Source organism: Lactuca virosa, chromosome 2, assembly GCF_052849685.1.
Source record: "Lactuca virosa cultivar CGN04683 chromosome 2, Lactuca_virosa_CGN04683_v6, whole genome shotgun sequence".
NCBI classification, from domain to species: Eukaryota; Viridiplantae; Streptophyta; class Magnoliopsida; order Asterales; family Asteraceae; genus Lactuca; species Lactuca virosa.
In genome coordinates, this window is record NC_136427.1 from 296,098,442 (window position 1) to 296,119,198 (window position 20,757).

The 20,757-nt window shown below is 33.1% G+C and overlaps 3 protein-coding genes across 3 annotated transcripts; 1 reads left to right on the forward strand and 2 right to left on the reverse strand.

The window, feature by feature from the left end:
• Positions 1-9,138: 9,138 nt before the first annotated feature.
• LOC145161461 (transcription factor RF2b-like) lies at positions 9,139-11,435 on the reverse strand. Its single transcript, XM_079080974.1, has 4 exons — positions 10,871-11,435; positions 10,042-10,174; positions 9,790-9,874; positions 9,139-9,667 (listed from the first exon to the last, which is right to left on the reverse strand). The coding sequence occupies exons 1-4, from the start codon at positions 11,335-11,337 to the stop codon at positions 9,303-9,305; spliced, it is 1,050 nt and encodes a 349-aa protein (XP_078937100.1). The 5' UTR covers positions 11,338-11,435; the 3' UTR covers positions 9,139-9,302.
• Positions 11,436-13,434: 1,999 nt separating this feature from the next.
• On the forward strand, positions 13,435-14,397 carry LOC145157117 (uncharacterized). Its single transcript, XM_079076242.1, has 2 exons — positions 13,435-14,193; positions 14,280-14,397. The coding sequence occupies exons 1-2, from the start codon at positions 13,611-13,613 to the stop codon at positions 14,318-14,320; spliced, it is 624 nt and encodes a 207-aa protein (XP_078932368.1). The 5' UTR covers positions 13,435-13,610; the 3' UTR covers positions 14,321-14,397.
• Positions 14,398-17,902: 3,505 nt separating this feature from the next.
• Positions 17,903-20,546, reverse strand: LOC145161462 (U-box domain-containing protein 62-like). Its single transcript, XM_079080975.1, has 8 exons — positions 19,859-20,546; positions 19,435-19,699; positions 19,248-19,329; positions 19,009-19,066; positions 18,782-18,867; positions 18,599-18,709; positions 18,393-18,463; positions 17,903-18,273 (listed from the first exon to the last, which is right to left on the reverse strand). Exons 1-8 carry the CDS (start codon positions 20,391-20,393, stop codon positions 18,141-18,143), a joined length of 1,341 nt encoding a protein of 446 aa, XP_078937101.1. The 5' UTR covers positions 20,394-20,546; the 3' UTR covers positions 17,903-18,140.
• Between the last annotated feature and the right edge of the window lie 211 nt (positions 20,547-20,757).

Sequence of the window (20,757 nt, forward strand, 5' to 3'; positions counted from 1 at the left end):
ATTTATATGAGTTTGGAAGACTGCGTGACAAAACTTTGTCAGGCGATGAAGAATCAAATGAAGGCTGGTCAGAAGATGAGTTCACACACGGAAAAAAAAAGCTTCAGTCATCTTTTACGGTATGCCTCTCATACCTGATTATCCTGATCCCATTGTTGAACATTGACCATTTCACAGTTTAGGTCCAAATGATGATATGTTTGTTCGTCAAATGTATGATAACAAACAACAACTAATATTTGCTTTGAGTCTTAAAGCAACCAGAGAAAAGTTTCAGTTTAAGACCAAACATTCTAACAAAAACCGTTACGAGGTATATTGTGAAATTGAGAACTGTAGTTGGCGTTTATATGCAAAACGCATTGATCTGACTGATGAATTAAAAATCAGGACTTTCAACAACGTGCACACATGTTCGTCATTACAGATACACCCAAATCATAAGCACGCAAATAAAAAAGTCATGGGTACTATATTGCATGAGATTATGGGAAAAACTCATTCGAAGGTTTGGAGGCCTAATGAAATATCAAGGGATTTGAATGCTTTGCTGGAAATCAATGTAAGTTACAAACAAGCTTGGCATGCAAAACAATATGATATGGAATGGTTGTTGGGATCCTCTGAAGAATGTTTTTCCAAACTTCCTATTAATTTTCGCAATTTGAAGAAGCATAATACCGGTATAGTGGTCTATATAAAAACAGATTCTGAAGATTGTTTCGAGTGTTGTTTTTATGCCACTGGGAGCACGATAAATACAAAAAACTTGTTGTTATTTAATATATACTTATTTGTAAAAAAATATAGAGTGTTTATGTGTTCCATACAAATATAGGGCTGTTGCGAGGTAGTATCATTTGTGGTCTTACTTGGACATGGTTTCTTGTAAAGCTGTATGAATGCGTTGGTGATTGTCAAGATTTGACATTTGTAATTGATAGGGCTGATGCAATTCAGGTTAGTATTGAAAATGTTTTCCCAAACGCTCATCATGGCTTGTGTGCTTTTCATTTACTAGGAAACATAGTACATCGGTTTAAGAAAAATGATAAAACAAAAGTCTTGTTTTGGAGGCTTGTGAGAGCTTACAAAAGAAATGTATTTGAAGATTTGTGATATAGATTTAGTTCTACTAGGCCGCAAGTAGCGGCGTACCTAAGTGAAATTCCACGTGCTAAATAGACTATAGCATATTCCCCGTCGAAATGGTACGATTACATGACCTCCAACAGTGCAGAGTCCATGAATGCTTTATCTGTAGATGCAAGGAAGATGCCTATAATACCCCTTCTTGAGTTCTTCCGTCGTCTTTCACAGGAATGGTGTAACAAGCGTCATATCGATGGAGGTATGACTTTAATTTGGACTTTAATTATGTCGAATAATAAGTTAATTATATATATCTTCTTTACAGGGAAACGTTCTGCTAACGGAGTGGGGTGAAAAAATAGTTAGCAAAAATGAAGAGCGTACGACAGGATGGTCCGTTTCAGGTGTTTCAGATGCAATACATCAAATGCATGATTTCAAACATGGTGGCATAGTTGATCTGAGGAAAGAGACTTGTACATGCAAATATTGGGAAGGAACTGGTTTGCCTTGTGGTCACGTCATAATGGTCTTAAAGCACTTAAAAAAAACTAACTTTGGACATCTTGCTATAGACGCTTACAAAATGGAAACGTACCGAAGTACGTATGAGGAGGCGGTTTACCCCCTTCCAGAACCGTGTGATTGGGAGATTCCTGCTGAGATGATGGTTGTTAAACCCCCGATAATGGATACACGTCAAGCTGGTAGACCGATAAAAAATTGTATCTCGTCACAAGGTGAGGAACCTATAGTAAGAAGGTGTAGTAGATGTGATAGTACAACACATAATGCAGCGACTTGTTCGGCATTGGTCCCAATGAAGCAAAGAAGCCTAAAAAAAGTAGTGTGGCGTCAGGTAGTAAGACAAAAGGGAAAGGGATGCAAGGGACACAAGGGACTCACGAGACGCTAGAGACGCATGGGACACAAGAGACGCGTAGGACGCAAGGGACACAAAGAGAAGACTATTGTTCAACGTTTGATTTGAATGATAAATGTTGTGTTTATAATTAAGTATGTTATGTTTTGGAAGACGTTGATTGTGTACTTTGAAATGGTGTGGTTACTTTAAAGATTATGGGTAATTTTATGATTATACTAGTGCATCATTACTAGTAGAGTTAATTTCATAAAATAACTTAAACTCGAAGATAATACACATAACAAACCAAAAACACATAATAAATGTACAACAATAGTAATTAACTTAAGGGAATTGCAATGGATACTTATCTTTCTCCATTGTTATATAGTCGTCCCTAATTCTTATTTTATCTTCAAAACGATCCTTTTGCCGCCCAAAACCTATCATTTCTGCATCCTTCTCAGCAAGCCATTTTTCAGTCATTTTGATAGTCTTCTTAGTCTTTTTTATCCGTTCTTCATGATATTTGATTTTTTTTATTAATCTGCATCCTTTCCTCAGCCTCTTTGCACTCTACCGCAACGAGGTCACGACGTTCATTGAGTGCCCGAATAATATTTGTCATCCTATTTATGTAGAGAAATCTCGCATCTCTACATGGCTTATCAATCTTCACCGGTACCCCCGAAACAATCATTTTCATAAACATGCATACGAATACTCCACAATCCCCTCTATATTCAATATATTCCTGTTGTGGCGCGTCTATAGTTTCAACAAACTCCACAGTTGCGTTGGCTTTGTGTCCATCGGGGAAATCGTTCCAGTACTCAATCACATCTAGCTCTGAGATAATACTATCCCCAAAACTTTTGAATTCTCCACCAATCAAGTACTTTGAGAAGAAATTCATAGATCGTGTTGAATCATAAATGTGTATTTTCCAGGTATTTAAATGTAGCAATGCCAAAAACCAATGGACACCAACAACGTTTATGCGGAATAGAACCTGCAAACAAAAAAAATATTAAATAGTCGTAAATTCGGTAATATTATATATATAAATAAATAATTATTAAACTTAACTAACCATATCCACATCCTTCCATTTAGGATAGCCTCCAACGCCATTTGCTACATTCCTAAAAAAATGATTTTCCGGGTTGCAAATTGAGTTCTTGAGGGTATATCGTTCACCTTGCATTCGTCAGTCGTCTTTCCATGAGCAAGCCACTCCATATCGCAATATGTTGTACATTTTAAGATAAAAATGTTACAATTATTTATATAAATTATCGTCTAAAAAAGTAGTTAAAATTTAACGAATGTTACCGAAGAAATTAACCACCCAGAGTCAGTAACTGCAAGTAACCTTGACCAAAACTCCACATCCAGTGGGAGTATATGCAGCATGTGTGTAGTGTTGAGGTTGGAAGAGATCATATTCCATTCTTTCCAAAAACCCAACGTACTAGCAGCATAAAGACTGTCTAACAGTAGATGATTTGAACACATCATTACTCTCTTTATTCACAATGTCTTCATTTGTTTTTTCAAGATTCTCCACTGCTTTTTTTTCCTTGATTTGGTGATTTTCTTCAATTTTGGTGTGGATTGCATCTAAAAAATTAAAATGTTAAATAATTATCAATAACGTAATATTTTATAAGTACATCAAATTTAAAATATGAGTTTTGTACCACTGTGAACGGCGTCTGCTGATACAATGCAACACCCCTCTTTCGTTGCGGCCTAACAGTAGGAGTCACTATTTTTTTGTGATGTTCACCCACGTCCGGTGACGGCTCAACATGCGTAGGTGTACGCCCAACTTCCCCTCCAACCCATGGTAATATGTTTCTTCATCCTCTTCATTTACCATGTCCTCCTCATCTCCAAACCTTGTATCTGGTTCATATTTTTTCTGTAATACACGGTCTACTTTAGAAGTTAAGTCAGCAACAACGCCTATTAGACGTTTCACTAATGCTTTTGTGCTCGTCTTCTTCTTCTTTACCGACCTTTTTGATGTGTCGCTTGACATATAAGTTCTTTCTACTTCAGGCTGTTGCGAGGTAGTATCATTTGTGGCAGTTTCAGTCGAAGATGTTTCCAACTTGTATTTCTTTCTTCGAGGAGGCGAGGCAATAATAGGTGGACTATGTTTTCGTGAGGGAGACTCTTCATGGTTAAGACTCCAATTGACAAAGCGAATATAAAACGGCAACATGAGCTCCGTCTCGTTTGCCACGACAACAATAAGATGGTTGTTAGGCTGCAAAAATCAGATTGTTAGTTTAACATGAAAAAACATTGGAATTTGCAATTTTATATAATTATAATATAAAAAGCATACCACATACACGTTGATTATTCGACGACATTGAACCCAAGATAACTGTGCTTTTCTTCTCCACGACCTCATTCGTGGCAATTTTGTCGGCATGCATATATAATATTGGGTTGCCTCTGGGAACGTCTCCAAAATCCAAATCTATGGAAAAAAAGGTAAGTATGATGCTATTATAGTATAAAAATGAAAGTACAACGGTATTATATAGTACAAACGGAAGTACAATGCTATTATCGTATAAAAAACGAAAGTATGATAACTATTTAAATGCATTAGAAACTAACCTTAAACTGAAGTATAAAACCGACAATGGTATACTTGTGTACTTTCTTGGATTCGGGATTGGTCTGCTTGAATATTCTAAATTTTTCTATTTTCTCAAACATTTCATGCATCAACCCTGAAATATAGGTCCAAAAATATGTACCCCATGAAAACCTGCAATTTTCAATGTATTTATTATAATTATTATTGTATTTATACACAATTTTTAAATGTAATACCTGTTCCAATCATCTATATTATCAGCAAGCTTGTATACTGCCGCGGGAATGCCCGTTTTAACGTCCCGTCCGTGGAGACCTTTCAACATAAAAACAAGTTGGATAAGCATTACAACATCTTCATCCCGAAGTGCCAAATAATTCGGAGACATAATGTAGTCTTCTAAATCTTTGAGCCGCAAACGTGCATCTGTAATGTCTGGGAACAATCAAGCACGAAGATTTGAATTTGACCGGCCTCTTTCGTCATGGAGTAAATCCACATAAGGACCAACTCTTAAACCACTAATCAAAATATATTCAGTTTCACCAAAATCCAACTACATCCTCTGTATCTCAAAAAGAAACATCCCCATTTCAAACATTTGTTGAGACCTTACTTCATGCAACATCATCAAATGCACAAGTAAGTGGTCACCATTAAGGATATGCATTTCTAAGAATCTTCCAAACGGTGAAGCTTCAAATAATACTCGTTGCGATTGTGTTAAGCGCGGAAAATAGTCTTTAACGATCGTACCGACCACGCCTTTTAAAGTTAAATATGTTTGTTGATCGAGATCATCGTGCTACAAAACATATACATTTAATTTAATATAAAACGTTAGTAACTGAAAAAAAAACAATGTTTCAAAATTAATTTTCTAATTCGGTTTATGAAATAAATAGCAACGTACTTTTTATTTAATAAATAATTTATATAAAAGGGCAGAAAAAGGGGAAAAGACATTTAAGGTCATTCCACGGAGGTTAGAGGTCATTCCGCGGAGACCCCTCTGCGGAGTGACCTATACCTCCGTGGAGAGACATTTTGCCCTTTTTGATTTATTTTGTGGAGAGAATACGTCAATCCGCGGAGGTCCCTCTGCGGAGTGACCCTCCCCTCCGCGGAATGGATCTTCGCTACTTCAAAACCAGTTTAATCCTAAATCTAAATATGTACATATTGAAGGTTATCAATTGCATTCTCGTAACATTTGAATCTTATATATATACAATACGACATCAATCCAAAGAGGGAAATGTGAAAAATACCCGGGAGTCGTATCCATCCGCGAAAATATTGGGAAAAATTGCGCTCCGTCGGTGCCGGATTTTGCTGGTTCAAGTCGTTGTCGCCGGAAGATGACGTCGTTGAACTCGTTGTCGCCGGGTTTGAACTCGTTCTCTCTGGAAAATCGATAAACTCTACCAATGCGGAGACACGAACGAAAAATGGAAGTGGAAGAGGAATGAGGGGGGGGGGGGGGGGGACCAAAGAGGAGACTCGTCTTATTAAAAACTAGTCTAAGTAGTTTTTAGAAAAATATGATTTTTATAACTAATTAAGAACATATTTGAAATTTTTCGAATTATTAAAAACTAGTCTAAGTAGTTTTTTTTTTAAACTAACTTTTTAAGCTATATTTTTTATTTACAAAGCACGACAATTTAAAAAAAATCGAAAAATAAAATAGTTTATTAGCTATTTGTGGCGCGCCTAGCACAATCTTAATCTCTTGTGTGTGCTTATTAACAAAAATCCCATGTATTACTTTGTTTAATGTATAAATTTGAACCTTATATCTTAATCTTATAAGTTATTATAGGTACATTTATGAACGGATAATAAAAGCTTTTAGAATCTTTAAAGATTTCTAATGACAAGAAAGTAAACATTTTATTTGTGGTAAGGGTCCATCAAATAATAAACTGCAGCCACTAAGATTATAATCATAATAATAATAATAAAGTGTCTTCAAATTGTGCATGTTGTATTGGGGTCCAATGAAAATTGAAAGCCCTACTCACAAGCTCTTGTCTACTTTTGGAATATTGCACCCATTTGATGGAAGGGAGAACACCACCCTCTGTTTTCTCAGTTTTCCATTATCTTTCTCTTTTTTTTTTCTTTTTCTCCCTGTGGTGTACCAAAACAATTAAAATGGACCTTAAAAAGTTGGTATACATATCATGATAATATATAGTGTTAGTTGATGATAATACATGTGTGGTATCAAGTTATTTTGTTTGTATATGTTACATTAACTTTTATAAAAAAAACGTCTTTTCTTGTTGCCGAATAACAAATTATGCCAAATACATTAAGGGTATGTTTGGGAGTGTTTTTTCAAAAGTGTTTTTAGTTAAAATGCTTATTGGTTTATGACTTTTTGAAAAATAAATTTTTAAAAAGTGTTTGGGTTAGTTTTTGTGGTGAGAAAATTAAAAAGTCAATAAATTAGTTTATAAAAAGTGTTTGACTTAGCTTTTTAAAGATAAAAAGTGATAGGAAAAACTAAAAAGCCATCAAAAAGCTAGAATTTTATAGTTTTTTGAAATTCTCTTATTTTGCATACCCAAAAAGTTTTTGAAAAACGCTTTTAAACAAACTAAACATTTTTTTAGCTTTTTGAAAACATACCACATAAGCTTTTACCGTACATCCCAAACCGCATAGAAGAAACAGTGTTTACTATGGTAAAACATGCCATATACTAAAAATAAGTTAATATTTTTCGAAACGGCTTTGATCATTTTTAATAATAATAAAAATATCACCAAACTAGTGATCGAGCTCATATTAAGATTTAAGACACATATGGTTTGGAATTTCTATATTTAACTTGTTTGTTAAATTAATTTATTTCGGTTTGATAATGTTAATAAATATTAAATATTATTAAGTTTTAAAATGAAATACAATAAAAGCTATTTATTACTTAAAAAGTTACTTTTATTTATAATTTTAGTTAGTTGTTTTACTCTAACTTATTTGAAAATGTTTATTATAAGTGGAAACCAATTGACCAATTTATAACTGTTTTAACATTCTAAAACCATATAGATTGAAGCCTTTTTTTTTCATGACCAACATGTATACCAATTCAAATATTTATTTATCCTTTCTTAACTTTGCTTTGGTACGAAAAACAAAACATAATTTTTTATGTCAAACAAAAATCACAGTTGTTAAGATCATGATTTTGATCTTAAGATCTTAGATTTTAAGATCTTACAAACCAAAAACGATTCCGATTTCAGTAGGATATATATGAAGCAAGACCTATAGTGGGATCTTAAGATCCCGAGTAGGACTTTAAGATATTAACACGATCCGATCACAATACCTCTCTAGTTTTATTATATAGTCGAACCTGAAATATTTGTCTATTGAACTTGAAATCAAGCATCGCAAGAAGCCTTATAGAGCATCATCACTTTATCAATTCATCATGATTTAGGTAGGTTACACTCATGATATTCCTTTGTGATCTTAAACCTTTAATTGTAGATCATAATGATCTTGTTTCTTTTTGTTATTGAGATGTTTTATTCCTAATTTTTACAGTTTGCAGCAACAAAAATTATGGTTTATGTTTAAAAAATTAAAGTTGACTCTATATCGACGTCTTAATCTACATCAAGTAATAACAGATATTGCACATCAAGATCTTACGAGCAAATTTGAATATGAGTTCATTTTGGTAGGATCTCTGATTCCGATCCAATCTTACGATCATGATTTTGAAATACATAAAACGATCTTATATATTATATAAGATCTCGATCTTGACAGCCTTGACAAATATCTTCACTTAATTGCTTCAAAGTTCAAACAAAAATACATGATTTTTATTAGTTTATAGTTTATAACACCAATACTCTTTCACTTATGTAAACCGACTTCGCAAACTATAATACCTAAGTTTCGAATACAACAACAAAAAAAAAGTTTTCGGTTTGTCCAACCTGAATAAATATGTTGAAGAATGATAATAATTAGTTTGTAAGAAAAAATGCGATCGAGAAAGTCAAATGCTGAATTCATTTATATAGCTTATTACAAAATAAAATTGAATTGGATATTTGCATTAAAGTTGGTCCAAATTTCGACATGTTGTGTGTTGAAAAAGAAGCAATAGGTAGTTATTAACATGGTCTTGGTCTTGTATAGCAGCCACAAACCAAAAGTCCCCACATGACCTTTCATGAAGGTCTTACCTTCTTCACATCAATGTTGGATATGCATGTTATGTATGTTACTGTGCCATGTGCATTTAATTAATATGTCTCTTTTAGTTCATCTTCTTCCCCATAGAATCATGGACCATGTCCTCTGAGTGTTACATACTTACATACCCATTTTAGGCATCTCATAACATATATACTTATCCATTATATCAGACATGACATGACAAACACTATGATGTAGAGCATAGTGAAGCAGCAGAGCCGTTTATGGACAAGTGAGAGAAATACAATAGTGCGATTGTAAAAATAAATAAATAGATTAATGGGAGTAGAAGATTTATGAAACTAAATAAGCGAATAATGGAATGTAAAAATAAATAATTTTTTTTTAACAAAATGAAAAAGTTGGTTGGGGTAGTAACAATGTTACTAACAAGGTGTTAGTCTATGAACAGAACAATTAAATAAATTGGAGAAACACATGAATATGTGAAAAGAGAAAAAAAAAAAAAAAAAAAAAACAATTTGAGAATCAAAATGTACTGCTGCTTTCGCTTTCGCTGACAGAGATTGAAGGGCCTTCAGATTTGACAAGATGAGGATTGGCTACTCTGCCTCTGCCTATGCCTATGCCTATGCCTCTGCTGCTGATATCCAGTCCCTGGAAGCGGCCTAGTGGATCCTGCTGCTGTAGGTGGGTGGCAGCAAGTAGAGGATGAGATTGGTGGTGGTATTCTGGATGTTGTTGATGGTTTGTAAAGAAGTTTGATTGGTGGTTGTAGGGAGAATGGTGTTGATTTTGATGCATTCCTAGATTGTAACCATCTGAACAGCTTGCTATTTCTCCTGTTGCCATTCTCAGTCTTTCTACTTCTTGCTTCAGTGCCTCGTTCAGAGCTGTGTTTATGTTTTATAAAAACAGTCACATCATGAATGCAAGAAATAACATTGTACTTTGAAAAGTAGGATGTTATAATAAACAAATCCAGTATTAATGTTTTAGGCTTTAGGAAACTTACCATCGCGTAAATGAGCTTGTTGTTCCATAGCTTGTAATCGCATTTTAAGCTCTGTGTTTTCAGAAGACAGGCCAGTTGTATCCCTCTGTAAAATCAAAAGTTTACAAATTATAAGCCATAAAACCAAGAATACCAAAATAAGCATGTTTACAGAATCAGGTTATATACGTAGCATCTATCTGCTAGTGAATAGGCATATAATTTGATAATATTCATGGTCAGTGTCTGTGTGTGTTTATATAAAAAAATCACCTGAAACAGAGTCAATTGTGCTGAAAGTGTGGTTGCTTCTGTTTGCAGGGTTTGAACTTTTCTCTCAAGTTCAGACATATATCGTGCCTTCCTCTCTTTCGAACGAGCAGCAGATTGTCGATTTGCCAAAATCCTGTAATTGTGTTTGTATTTGTATGCTACAAACCATTAGATGATCTGAATCTTCTAAAGGATGTAACAACTAGCAAATCATGATGAGGATCTTTATCTTAATATAAAATTTCTCTAGGGAGTGCTGCTAATGCAACACCAAAATCGTCTCTCACTCTCTCTTAACATTTTTTGTTTTCACAACTGGTGAACTTGGAGGTTGTTGAAAATTAGTCTATTTGAATTATTCATATTTGTAATACACCTTTTTTTACCTTCATGCCATTGTTCAACCGATCATCAGACTTGAAAAATTTTACAAACGTGCAAACTTGGGAATCAAACTTTGACAATCACCACAAGTTTCTGCTTACATTTGGTAAAATATATTACAAGCCTTTTTTATTATTACTAATATGTTACTTATTTAACAATGATTTCTAATGACTTGTTCATATGGATGATAAGCTATTGGCAGCCAAATCCAATTTTAATCTATCCTGATGGATTGAAATCCAAATCAAAATATCTAACAGTTATGTCGTGCATTCATATTTCTATAATATACGATCGCATCAGTTGTTCAATTGGAATTAACTAAAGCATTAGATTTGCAAAGATCCGCATGGAATTAGCTTCCTACGTTTTATCTCACCGTTGACCGCTCCATATCTTAAAGCAGTAAATCAAAGTACTGATAGCAATAAGTTTAGCATACCTCTTAGCTCGCTTGGGATCAACAGTCCACAATTCAGCAAGTTTATCAGGAGCCATTGCCTTCTTAGCTTCTATGCTTTCACTCAAAAAACTCGAACTATCCACTGAATTACTATGACGATGTCGAGGTCTAGTACCGGTCCTTTCGCCATCATCACCGCCACCATTATGATCCTCTGAAGGCCCACCACCGCCACCAGCATTGTTGATCCGACCGTTATCCAGAGCACCGCCATCGTTCAAATTGGATCCGAGCTTCTCAATGTCCATGTAAGTACAAAACAGATCTTCCTCAGATCCTAGCTCTTCGAAGCTTTCAGACGGTGCATCGTATGGGTCTGACGCCAGATCTAGATCGTCCGGTAGCCTGAAGTTCACCTCGGAGTGTGCTCGTCGATGATGAGACGGCCTAAACGGAAACGCCGCCGCATTTTGCGGCTTAGAATTTAGATTCGACGGATCTTGCATTTCAACCAGTCGCGTAGAGTCTTCACCTTCTCTCTACAAAATCCTGTTTGTTTGTGTGTTTTCAGTTGTTTGCTTGTCTGAGGCAGAAGATGATGGGGGTTGTCTGGATCTCGTTTGTAATTAGATAATTCGGGTCGGCTTCTCATTTGTTTGGTTTAGTTGACTTGGGCTAATGGGCTTACCGCTTACGGGCTTGGTGCAATAAACCGGGCTAATGGGCTTACCGCTTACGGGCTTGGGCTAGAAAGGCCAAAATCCTTTGTTACATATCACACTGGGCCAGTGGGCCTATCACTATCCATCTTACATTCTTACCTGCTCCATATCGAGTGGCTTTTGTGATTTAATTTTAAGAAGGATAATGTAACTCAACTAAAATTAAGAGATAGTAAGATATTAGTGAAATTAAAATTCAAAGTTCTTGTCCAATTTAATTGGGATGACAAATAAATAAATTGAAAGAGCTTGACTATCGAGTTAGAATGTCAACAATAAATTCTTGTCAAATTTAATCCACATGATAAAATAAATAAATTGTAACAGTTTGCCTATCGAGTTAGAATGTCAACGATGTTATTTATCAAATATCAAACGTAATTAATAAAATATTAGTCAACATATAACGATGGTTCTCAACTAGTTTTCATATATGAATACAATCTATTAGTATCATGCTAATACTACACATCATTCTTAATAGGAAGAATTTCATATATGCCCTTTTAAAACATCAAAAAATCATATTTACCCAACTTAATTTCTAAATATCATATTTACCCTTCATAAAATTTCAAAATATCATATATGTCATTTTTAAACATCAAAATATCATATATGCCCTTCTTAAATATCAAAATATTGTATATGTACTTTTTAAACATTAAAATATCAATGGTAATATCTAAAATATCCTCCATCTACAACATGATAATAATCAACAACAACAAAAACTAAACAATCAAAATATACATTCCATAGAGAGGGTTGGAGATGAATCTTTTTGTTTGTCAAGAGGGCGACATTCCAACAATTTAGAAGTTCACAATCCATTAAGGATAATATGGTTAAATTTTTTAATTTTTATAATAATTCTAAGGTATAAAAAAATGATTATAAAATATTAAAAACATTATAAAAAACGATTTGGGCAAATATGATATTTTGAAGGTTTATGAAGGGTAAATATGATATTGAGAAATTAAGCTGGACAAATATGATATTTTGAAGTTTAAGAGGGACATATATGAAATTCTCCCTTAATATATTCTTATATATGATACAGACGGGTAAAATCAATGTTAATTACTTAATTAATTAATTTCAATTGTTGAAATTGTTTTCTTAATACTACACATCATTCTTAATATATGACATAGACGGGTAAATGTTGTAACAAACAAAATCAGTATAAATTTCTTTTATGTTGAAACTGTTTTCTTAATACTACACATCATTCTTAATATATGACATAGACGGGTAAAATACAACATCAGTATAAATTTCAATAGAAGATATATCATTAAATATATTATATGTTTATTTATCTGGACTATTATTAAAATGTGTCAAAACCCATGGAATTCCATGTATTTATGTAAAATTATCCTATAGTATCTAACTAATTATTTTCCCATTAAAATAAGATTGTCATTGGACATATGGTCTTGTTAAAAAGAATATGTTTAAAACATGTTATACAGTTATAATAATATTTAAGAAGATCGTTAATTTTTTATACGACAATATTTATACCAAATTCAAGTTAATTCAATATATAGCTTTCCTTGCAATTTTAATTTTGATACTTTAAATGTAGAATTACACAAAAGAAAGGGGACTTTTGTAAAAATTCAAAAGTTATGAACGACGTGTGAGGTTTAACAAATAGACCTTTATCTTACAATTGTATATGAATTGGATGGACTAATATTTGTTGTCCATTTAATTTTTTATCCATAAATTTTTTGTGATTTTGTCGCTATATTTAGATTTGGAGTGCATGATAATTACATGCAAATAAATATTATCGTGTACTTTTTGCAACTTCAACTTCCCAAAAATTTGATGATAAATATTGCATGAAATCCGGCCGTCCGTTTAGGAAGAAGACTCCTTATATTCGCTTCTTAATTTTCATGTCTTTCCAAGTCATCTGATCACGACCCAGTTACTATAAATTCCACCCTAATTAAGCTCCCCATATCCAATAACTTCTATACAAACAACACATCTCCTACAAGGAAGAGATCCACCGCCGGCGACCACCGTAAGCGATGGCATGTTTGGGTATTCGTTACGGACTTAGCAAATCCACTGCTGCTTTCCTTAACGATCGACGGGATCCGATTTCCGGATTCAAACGCCTACATTCTCCCTCAATCCCCAAAGTCGCCGTTAAAAATAGTTTGCAGAGTATCTGGGCTGTGGCGGCGGTTGTTTCCGATCGTCGTGTTTCTAATCAGGTTTCCTTTTCCATCGACGCAGACCTAATGCTGGCTAACAGATTCGTAAACGATGATAACGAGTTTGATAATCGTGCTACCGAGATCTCTAGTTTTCCGGACAAATTGGAGGAGTGGATTGAAGGTTCCGTTACGGAAATTGTGAAGAACATAACACAAGCGCCGTTGCTGCTTCAAATCTACGCCAACGGCGAGGTGAAAACGAAGAAGGCGGTGAAAGCTGAAAGCTGGCTGGATGTGATTACAGAGAAATCGTCTTCTCCAGACGGAATCATACTAGTGGAAGAGCTATCGGAGAACAGAGATCATATATCAGAGCGTGAATTCAATGAAAAAGACGGGACTAGGGCTTTTGGAGTACTGATTCAAGGTAAAATCAAAGGAAGAGATGACTGTAAGTCCGCGTGTTATTTATTGAAAACAAGCAGCTTTAATGGTGGAGAGATAGGGTTGATTTGCAGCCATTTTTGTTTGATGAAGGTGAAGAACTTCTGGGAAAGTGCATCCTCGCAGTTGAATAGTTGTTGGCTGGTAGAATGAAGATCATATGGTATTTGATGGACAGTTTTAGGTGTAAATAATAGAATTTAGAAATAGAGTGGGGGTATACTGTAATAAACATAATTTGTTTGTTGAATAGTAAACAATGATATTGATTTTCTAAATTCTTATTCCGTGAGAGAATAAAAATATTTTAGATTGGCAAAAGCCATATTTTAAATTTTGAAGATTTCAATAATTTAATAATTGTTGTTAACGGTATTACTAGAGGTGCATAAATAAACCAAACTAATATTCTATTACAAAACGTAACTTGATTATATCTTATCGAATCACAATCAATTTGATCCAGTTTCATCAAAAACCGGTGTCTCTTGTATCCGGTTTTAAATCGGATCCAGATCCAATATGTACAATTGCTTCGACTTACCACCTAACTAATATTCTATTACAAAATTATGTGACATTTAAAAAAAAAAAAAAAAACATATCAAGCTGACATAACTCACTTTAGTGATATGGTCGTAGAATTTTTCATATGGTTGTTGTCATGTGTTATATATATGATGAATTTATAATTGCTTTTAGTTATTCTTGCAAATATACTCATCAAGATTAGTCATATATTTTTGTTATTATAGTTTTAAATTCTATATTGACATCTTAAACTTAATTAGCTTCGAATCCATGTAAAATGTACATACTACATACCACACAAACACAATCCAAGCAGAATTAATGTTTTAGCGCCAACCTATAGACTCAAAAAATACCTACTAAAATCAAGTCTGAAATACTATCAACTGTAATACTGTATAGTAGAATCTTTTAGTAGGTGTACGTGGTATTTGTTTGTCGGTATTCAAATTCTTTAAATTATTAAAAAACTGTTGACTTTTCTTGAAAAACTAATAATCAAGTATGAATATGCTCAAGGGAAGTTACAATATTACATAAAAGTGCGTAAATACTTAAGTGACTATTTGTAATAAGTTCTTTACGATTATTATAAGTTATACACTTCAGCCAAATTACAATACCAACTAACTTTATTTTTTATATACATCAAGGCCCATGGGTCATAAGTCCATAACTCCTTTGATTTTTCAGACTCCGTTGACACTTACATTTTGAGGGTGCATGATATTTTATGTCAAAGTTAAAAAAGATTTTTGTTAAAAAGACTTATTGATTTATGAAGGTGGAAAAACGAAATTTAAAAAAAAAATGTTTGGATTAGTTTTTTAATGGCAAATGTCAATAAGTCGATAAGTATTTCGCTTAAAATTATCTTTTGTTTGTTTTTATCCTAATAAGTTATAAGTCATTTCAAAAAATCACAAATTGTTAATTTTTAAAAACACATTTTGAAAGGGTAAACAAAAAGTTGTTTTAAAAGTCTTTATTAAATATTCAAACTCTTTTTTTAACTTATTTTTAGATTAACACTCAAACACCCTCTTTTTCTTTAAAATACTGGATAATATATACAACTAAGCGAATATTTGTATGTCGCATAAGAAAAAAAACCTTTATAGTTAAAATGCTATATTAACAAAAAGAAAATAACTGATTTATTATCATTAACTATGTCCAATAATTATTCTTATACAAAAATAAAAACGTTGGTATAAATTTTTGACATTATCTTCAAATATATTATTAACAAGACATTATAAAGTTGAAAATTTTAAAGCAATTTTAATAACATAATGCAATTAACAAAATTAAATACAAATTAATAGTGTTTGGGATAAGTATTTATCTCAAAGCACATTATTTTAATAGTATTAATTCGTAGGTTGCAAATGAATAATATCATGTATAATTTTCGATTTAATATTATTTCTAACTATTCTTTATAGTTAAATGATATTAAAGTTACTACTTTAATCATTTTCAATTCTCATCGGGATGATTTTTTGAATACAAACCATTGTTTTCAAGATTATATAATCTTTAAATTTGTATTGTTTTTAGTTCTATGTAATTTAATTTAACTTTTTTTCAACTATTTTTGAAATTTAATATCATTTTTAATATAACAAATTAAATATATTGGGTTGAAAATTTAAAAAATAGTATATCAATTAAATAAAAAAGAGTTATTTTTTATGAATAAATCAAATTGGAATAATTCATAATAAATATTTATCTTGAGAAAAAAATTACAGACATAAGACATATAGAAATAGTTTATATTAATTAATATTAATGTTAATTAATTTTATAATACTTTTTTTATCATCAAAAAGTTAGAGAAGATTAAAGTTTAATAGAATATATTTTTTATTTATCTAATATTAATTAACATTAATTAACCAAGAGAATCATTATTAAAAAAACATTTGAAAAGTTTCAAATCAATAAAAGGAATTATGCTTATTTTATTATAGATATAGATTACATATTTTTATAGCTTAATATAACCAGATTTTTCATAAATCATTGACTTTCTCGAATTTAACGTTTGAATATAGATTAATTTTTATTAATATGATCTCGGTAGAAAAAATATATTTTAGTTTTAGATATTTTTTGTTTATAAAGAAGGGGAATTTTCATTAAAGTCAATATTTTACCTTAATTTACGAATAATTCTCAAACTAAAATTTGTTTATGAAAAAATATAAATTATCGGTAAAAATGATGATATGACTCTTTTTTCCCAGTTTATCGGTTTATTGTTAACCTGGTTTTATTAAAGTCTCATTATTTTACCATAATTTAAGAATAAATCTCAAACTAAAATTAAGTGATGATTTGACAATTTTCTCCATAATACACATTTTACTGGTTTCATTGATAACCTAGACGCCTAGTCATTAATAAGCTGATAAGCTTCATATGATGAGTTATATAATGTTACGTTTACTGTAAAATTTGATATTCATCTCATGAACTTATTTAATACTAGGCGTCCATGTCAGCAAATCAGAAAAATGTATGTTTTGCAGGGAAAAAAAGGACAGGAAATGAATTGGATATGTTGGGTTACATAAGATTAGATATATAATTTAAAATTTCTAATAAACTTGAAAAATAACACAGTTGTTACTTGTTTATGTAATTATTATAGTTTTCGTTGGATACATGTCATATTCCAAAAAATATACAATGCAAAAGGATATCAAGTTTTACGATAAATATAACATTGTACACACATCCATCTCATCAGCTCATTTAATAACTAAACGTCTAGTTCAGCAATGAAACCGATAAAATATACGTTATAAGGAGAAAATGATCAAATCATCAGTTAATTTTTGTTTGTAAGTTATTCGATAAAATAATAAGACTTTTGTGGAATTAAGGCAACAATGAAATCAATAAACCGGAAAAAAGTAAACAAATCGTCACTTTTACCAGTAACTCATGTTTTTTCATAAATAAATTTTAGTTTGTGAGTTATTCGCAAATTAAGACAAAATATTGGGACTTTAATTGAGTATTCCTATAAACATAAAACGCTTTATTTACATATTATTGAAGTTACGAATAGATTTTATAAAAGAAATACTTGTGATCATAATTTAATTACCATCTTTAGAGCTCAAATAACATATCAACTTATTTTAATTTGAATGCCATCTTCACAGGTCTTTTGATGATCGACTATTTTTCCACCTCTAGTAAAATGCCTTAAAACCAACAATTATCTATCACAGCGTCACTTTTGGAGTCAAGATTTTCTACTATTCTCCCAACCCCATGTCCCATGACATACACAATTCCACCGCCTCTAATAACAAATCTACACGACAAAGATATTTACACAGACCAGATTTTGAAATTACTAATATACCCCTCCCCTGTACCAACCTAATTGGGGTCATTACATTAGAGCCAATTGGGTGGTGTTGTAATTTTAGTTGAAGCTAGATTTGAGGGGTGACTAGTATCTTGAAGTTTGGCTAGAGACCGGTATTGCAATTTAACACTCTCTGCATTATCCAATGTCTTCACCACATACCTGTAAAAAATAAAAAATGCAATCATTATTTTATATATTTATAGCTATTATAATGTACTTTAATCACTACAGAAAAAAGTTAAGTGACTAAATCCATAAAATGATAAAAAGAGGCTGACCATCCGTTTAAGCATTGGGTGGTTACAACAGCTTGACGACCAACAAAACGTGGAGGCGTCCTTTTGTTACCCTGCATTCGATTGGATTCCAACAAATTATTTTTAACACATTTTTATATTCAGACAACACTATATAGTTTATACATACAGAAGAACTTGAAGAGTGTAAAAAAAACAGAGAGGGCTGGCTTAGATGATAAACTTACCTTGATAATAACACGATCAGCCACAGTAAAAGGGAATTGAACACCTCTGCATCTCGAATTCGAGTGCGAGTGGTCCACTACTGTTAAATCACCATAACTACTACTATTCTCCTGAATAAAAATGAAAAGAATTCGATTATTATCTTCAGATATTATTTACAATTAAGAAAACAAAAAACACACCTGGTCGAATCTATTTCTTCTTTTGGATGCACGCTGACTTTGCAACTCTTCTTCCCTACGATACGCATGTACAGCAGATCGCAGACCTACACAATTATGAATTATTAAACTCAAATTAACTGAAACACTTTGCAAACCATTATAACTATAATTGCTAAATTTTTCAAACTGCATAATAAGAAAGCATTTCAACTCTACAAAATAACACAAAAAAAAAAAATTCTTACTTAGGTTTGAAGCGACTGAGCCTTCTGACACCGGGTGTGAACACGTGTAGCATGCTTTCTGTAAAAGAAAATCACCACATATTTTTATAAACAACATCATAACATATTTACCAAGTATTGCACACACCGTATACTTATGCTAAAGTCTAAAAAAGAAAGCTAATTAAGCACACAATACTTTGTTGAGAGACTTATAAATGATATTTTATAATAAAAAGACAAGACTTGAAATTACTTACCATCCTCATAACATGTTGCATGCCACCACTACCAAAAGAATGCCCACAAGGCAATATCATAGCATCATCCATGAGTGTTCCACTGTATGAACATAAACAATGAAAATGTAAACCATAACATAATAATAAAACATGAATTTTTTTTAATAAATCATAGTAATAATTGAAAGAATTTGCATGAACTCACGTCAAAGGATCTGAGAGTATAGTCCTTAGCGACTCCCCTGATCCACCTGAATTTGGAACATCTTTTCTTCCACTAAAGCCACACCCATTTTCAACCAGTATATCTTTGATCCCTGCTCCTCCTGAACCTTCCATCCCTTGAAGATACTGAGAGTAGTACAATTCACCGGTTGGGTCTGCAATAGTAATAGCATTTTGGTACTGACATAATTGTCCTTGCTGATGATTCTCATTAGAACTTGCTCTTACATCATTTATATCAGTTCCTGACAGCAACACCATAACAATTCCTTCCATTGTTAACAAAACTCAATCATACAAGAGGTTTAATGGAACATCCAAACACCCCTTCATGTTATATATCTTCACGGGAGAATGAACAAAAACAGAAAGTGGAGTGTGTCGATAATTGCTTCAAGACTTACCAATGGAGGAAAGATGATTCCTTTTCCCATTTCCATTTTTCTCACCGCTGATGAGCCCGCTAACATTACTTTTGTTAGCATCCATAATGTTGTTTTCAATTCCAACCACGTGACCATCTCCATCTCCATCTCCATCTCCATCTCCACCCTCATCATCCATGTCGTCATCGTCCTCTTCTTCGTCATCATCACTGTCCGATCCATCACCGCTCGGAGAACTGGAAGCCCGTCCATTTTTGGCATTCCAGTCCTGTAGGCCACGGTGGTAGGCCGGGACAGCGTCGCACATGCTCCGGCGGAACTCGGTTGTGGCTTGCGGCTGATAGTGTCGATTTTGGTGTTCGATGAATCCGGTAAGCTCACGGGTAGTCTTGTTAGTGTTGTTGTTAGTCGTATGTCCGGCAGGATGGTGGCGTAGGTGCTGCTGCGTTGGGTTACAGCGAAAGGCTAAACTGGACTCGTCTTGGAAGAGGAGCTGAGGGTTGTGGTTGTCGGGACGGTGTGACAGAACTAAAGCAATCTCTTCGGAAGCCATGTTGAAGAACAAAGTCAAAACTGTAAAACCCTAACCCTAATTTTGTTAATTGTGACGGGGATTAGAACGCGATTGAGTTTTTGGGTTTTACCTTTGGTAGGCCGTAGGTGGTGGTGACCGGGGTGGGACACTCCGTTTCTAGAGTTTGTTTTTGGTCGGAGACTAATTTCATTCTGTATAAAAAAAAAATAAGAGGTTAATGCCATAAAAATTAGGGATGTTAAAAAGTCCTGTGGGACTCCGTTTCCGTGGGGGCCCCGCTCCGTTTGGAGGAAATTTTAAAAAGAACTGGGGGCGGGGACGGGGGCGGGGGCAATGTTAACCCCCGTTTTAATTTCGGGGGCGGGGGCCGGGGTAAGCAATC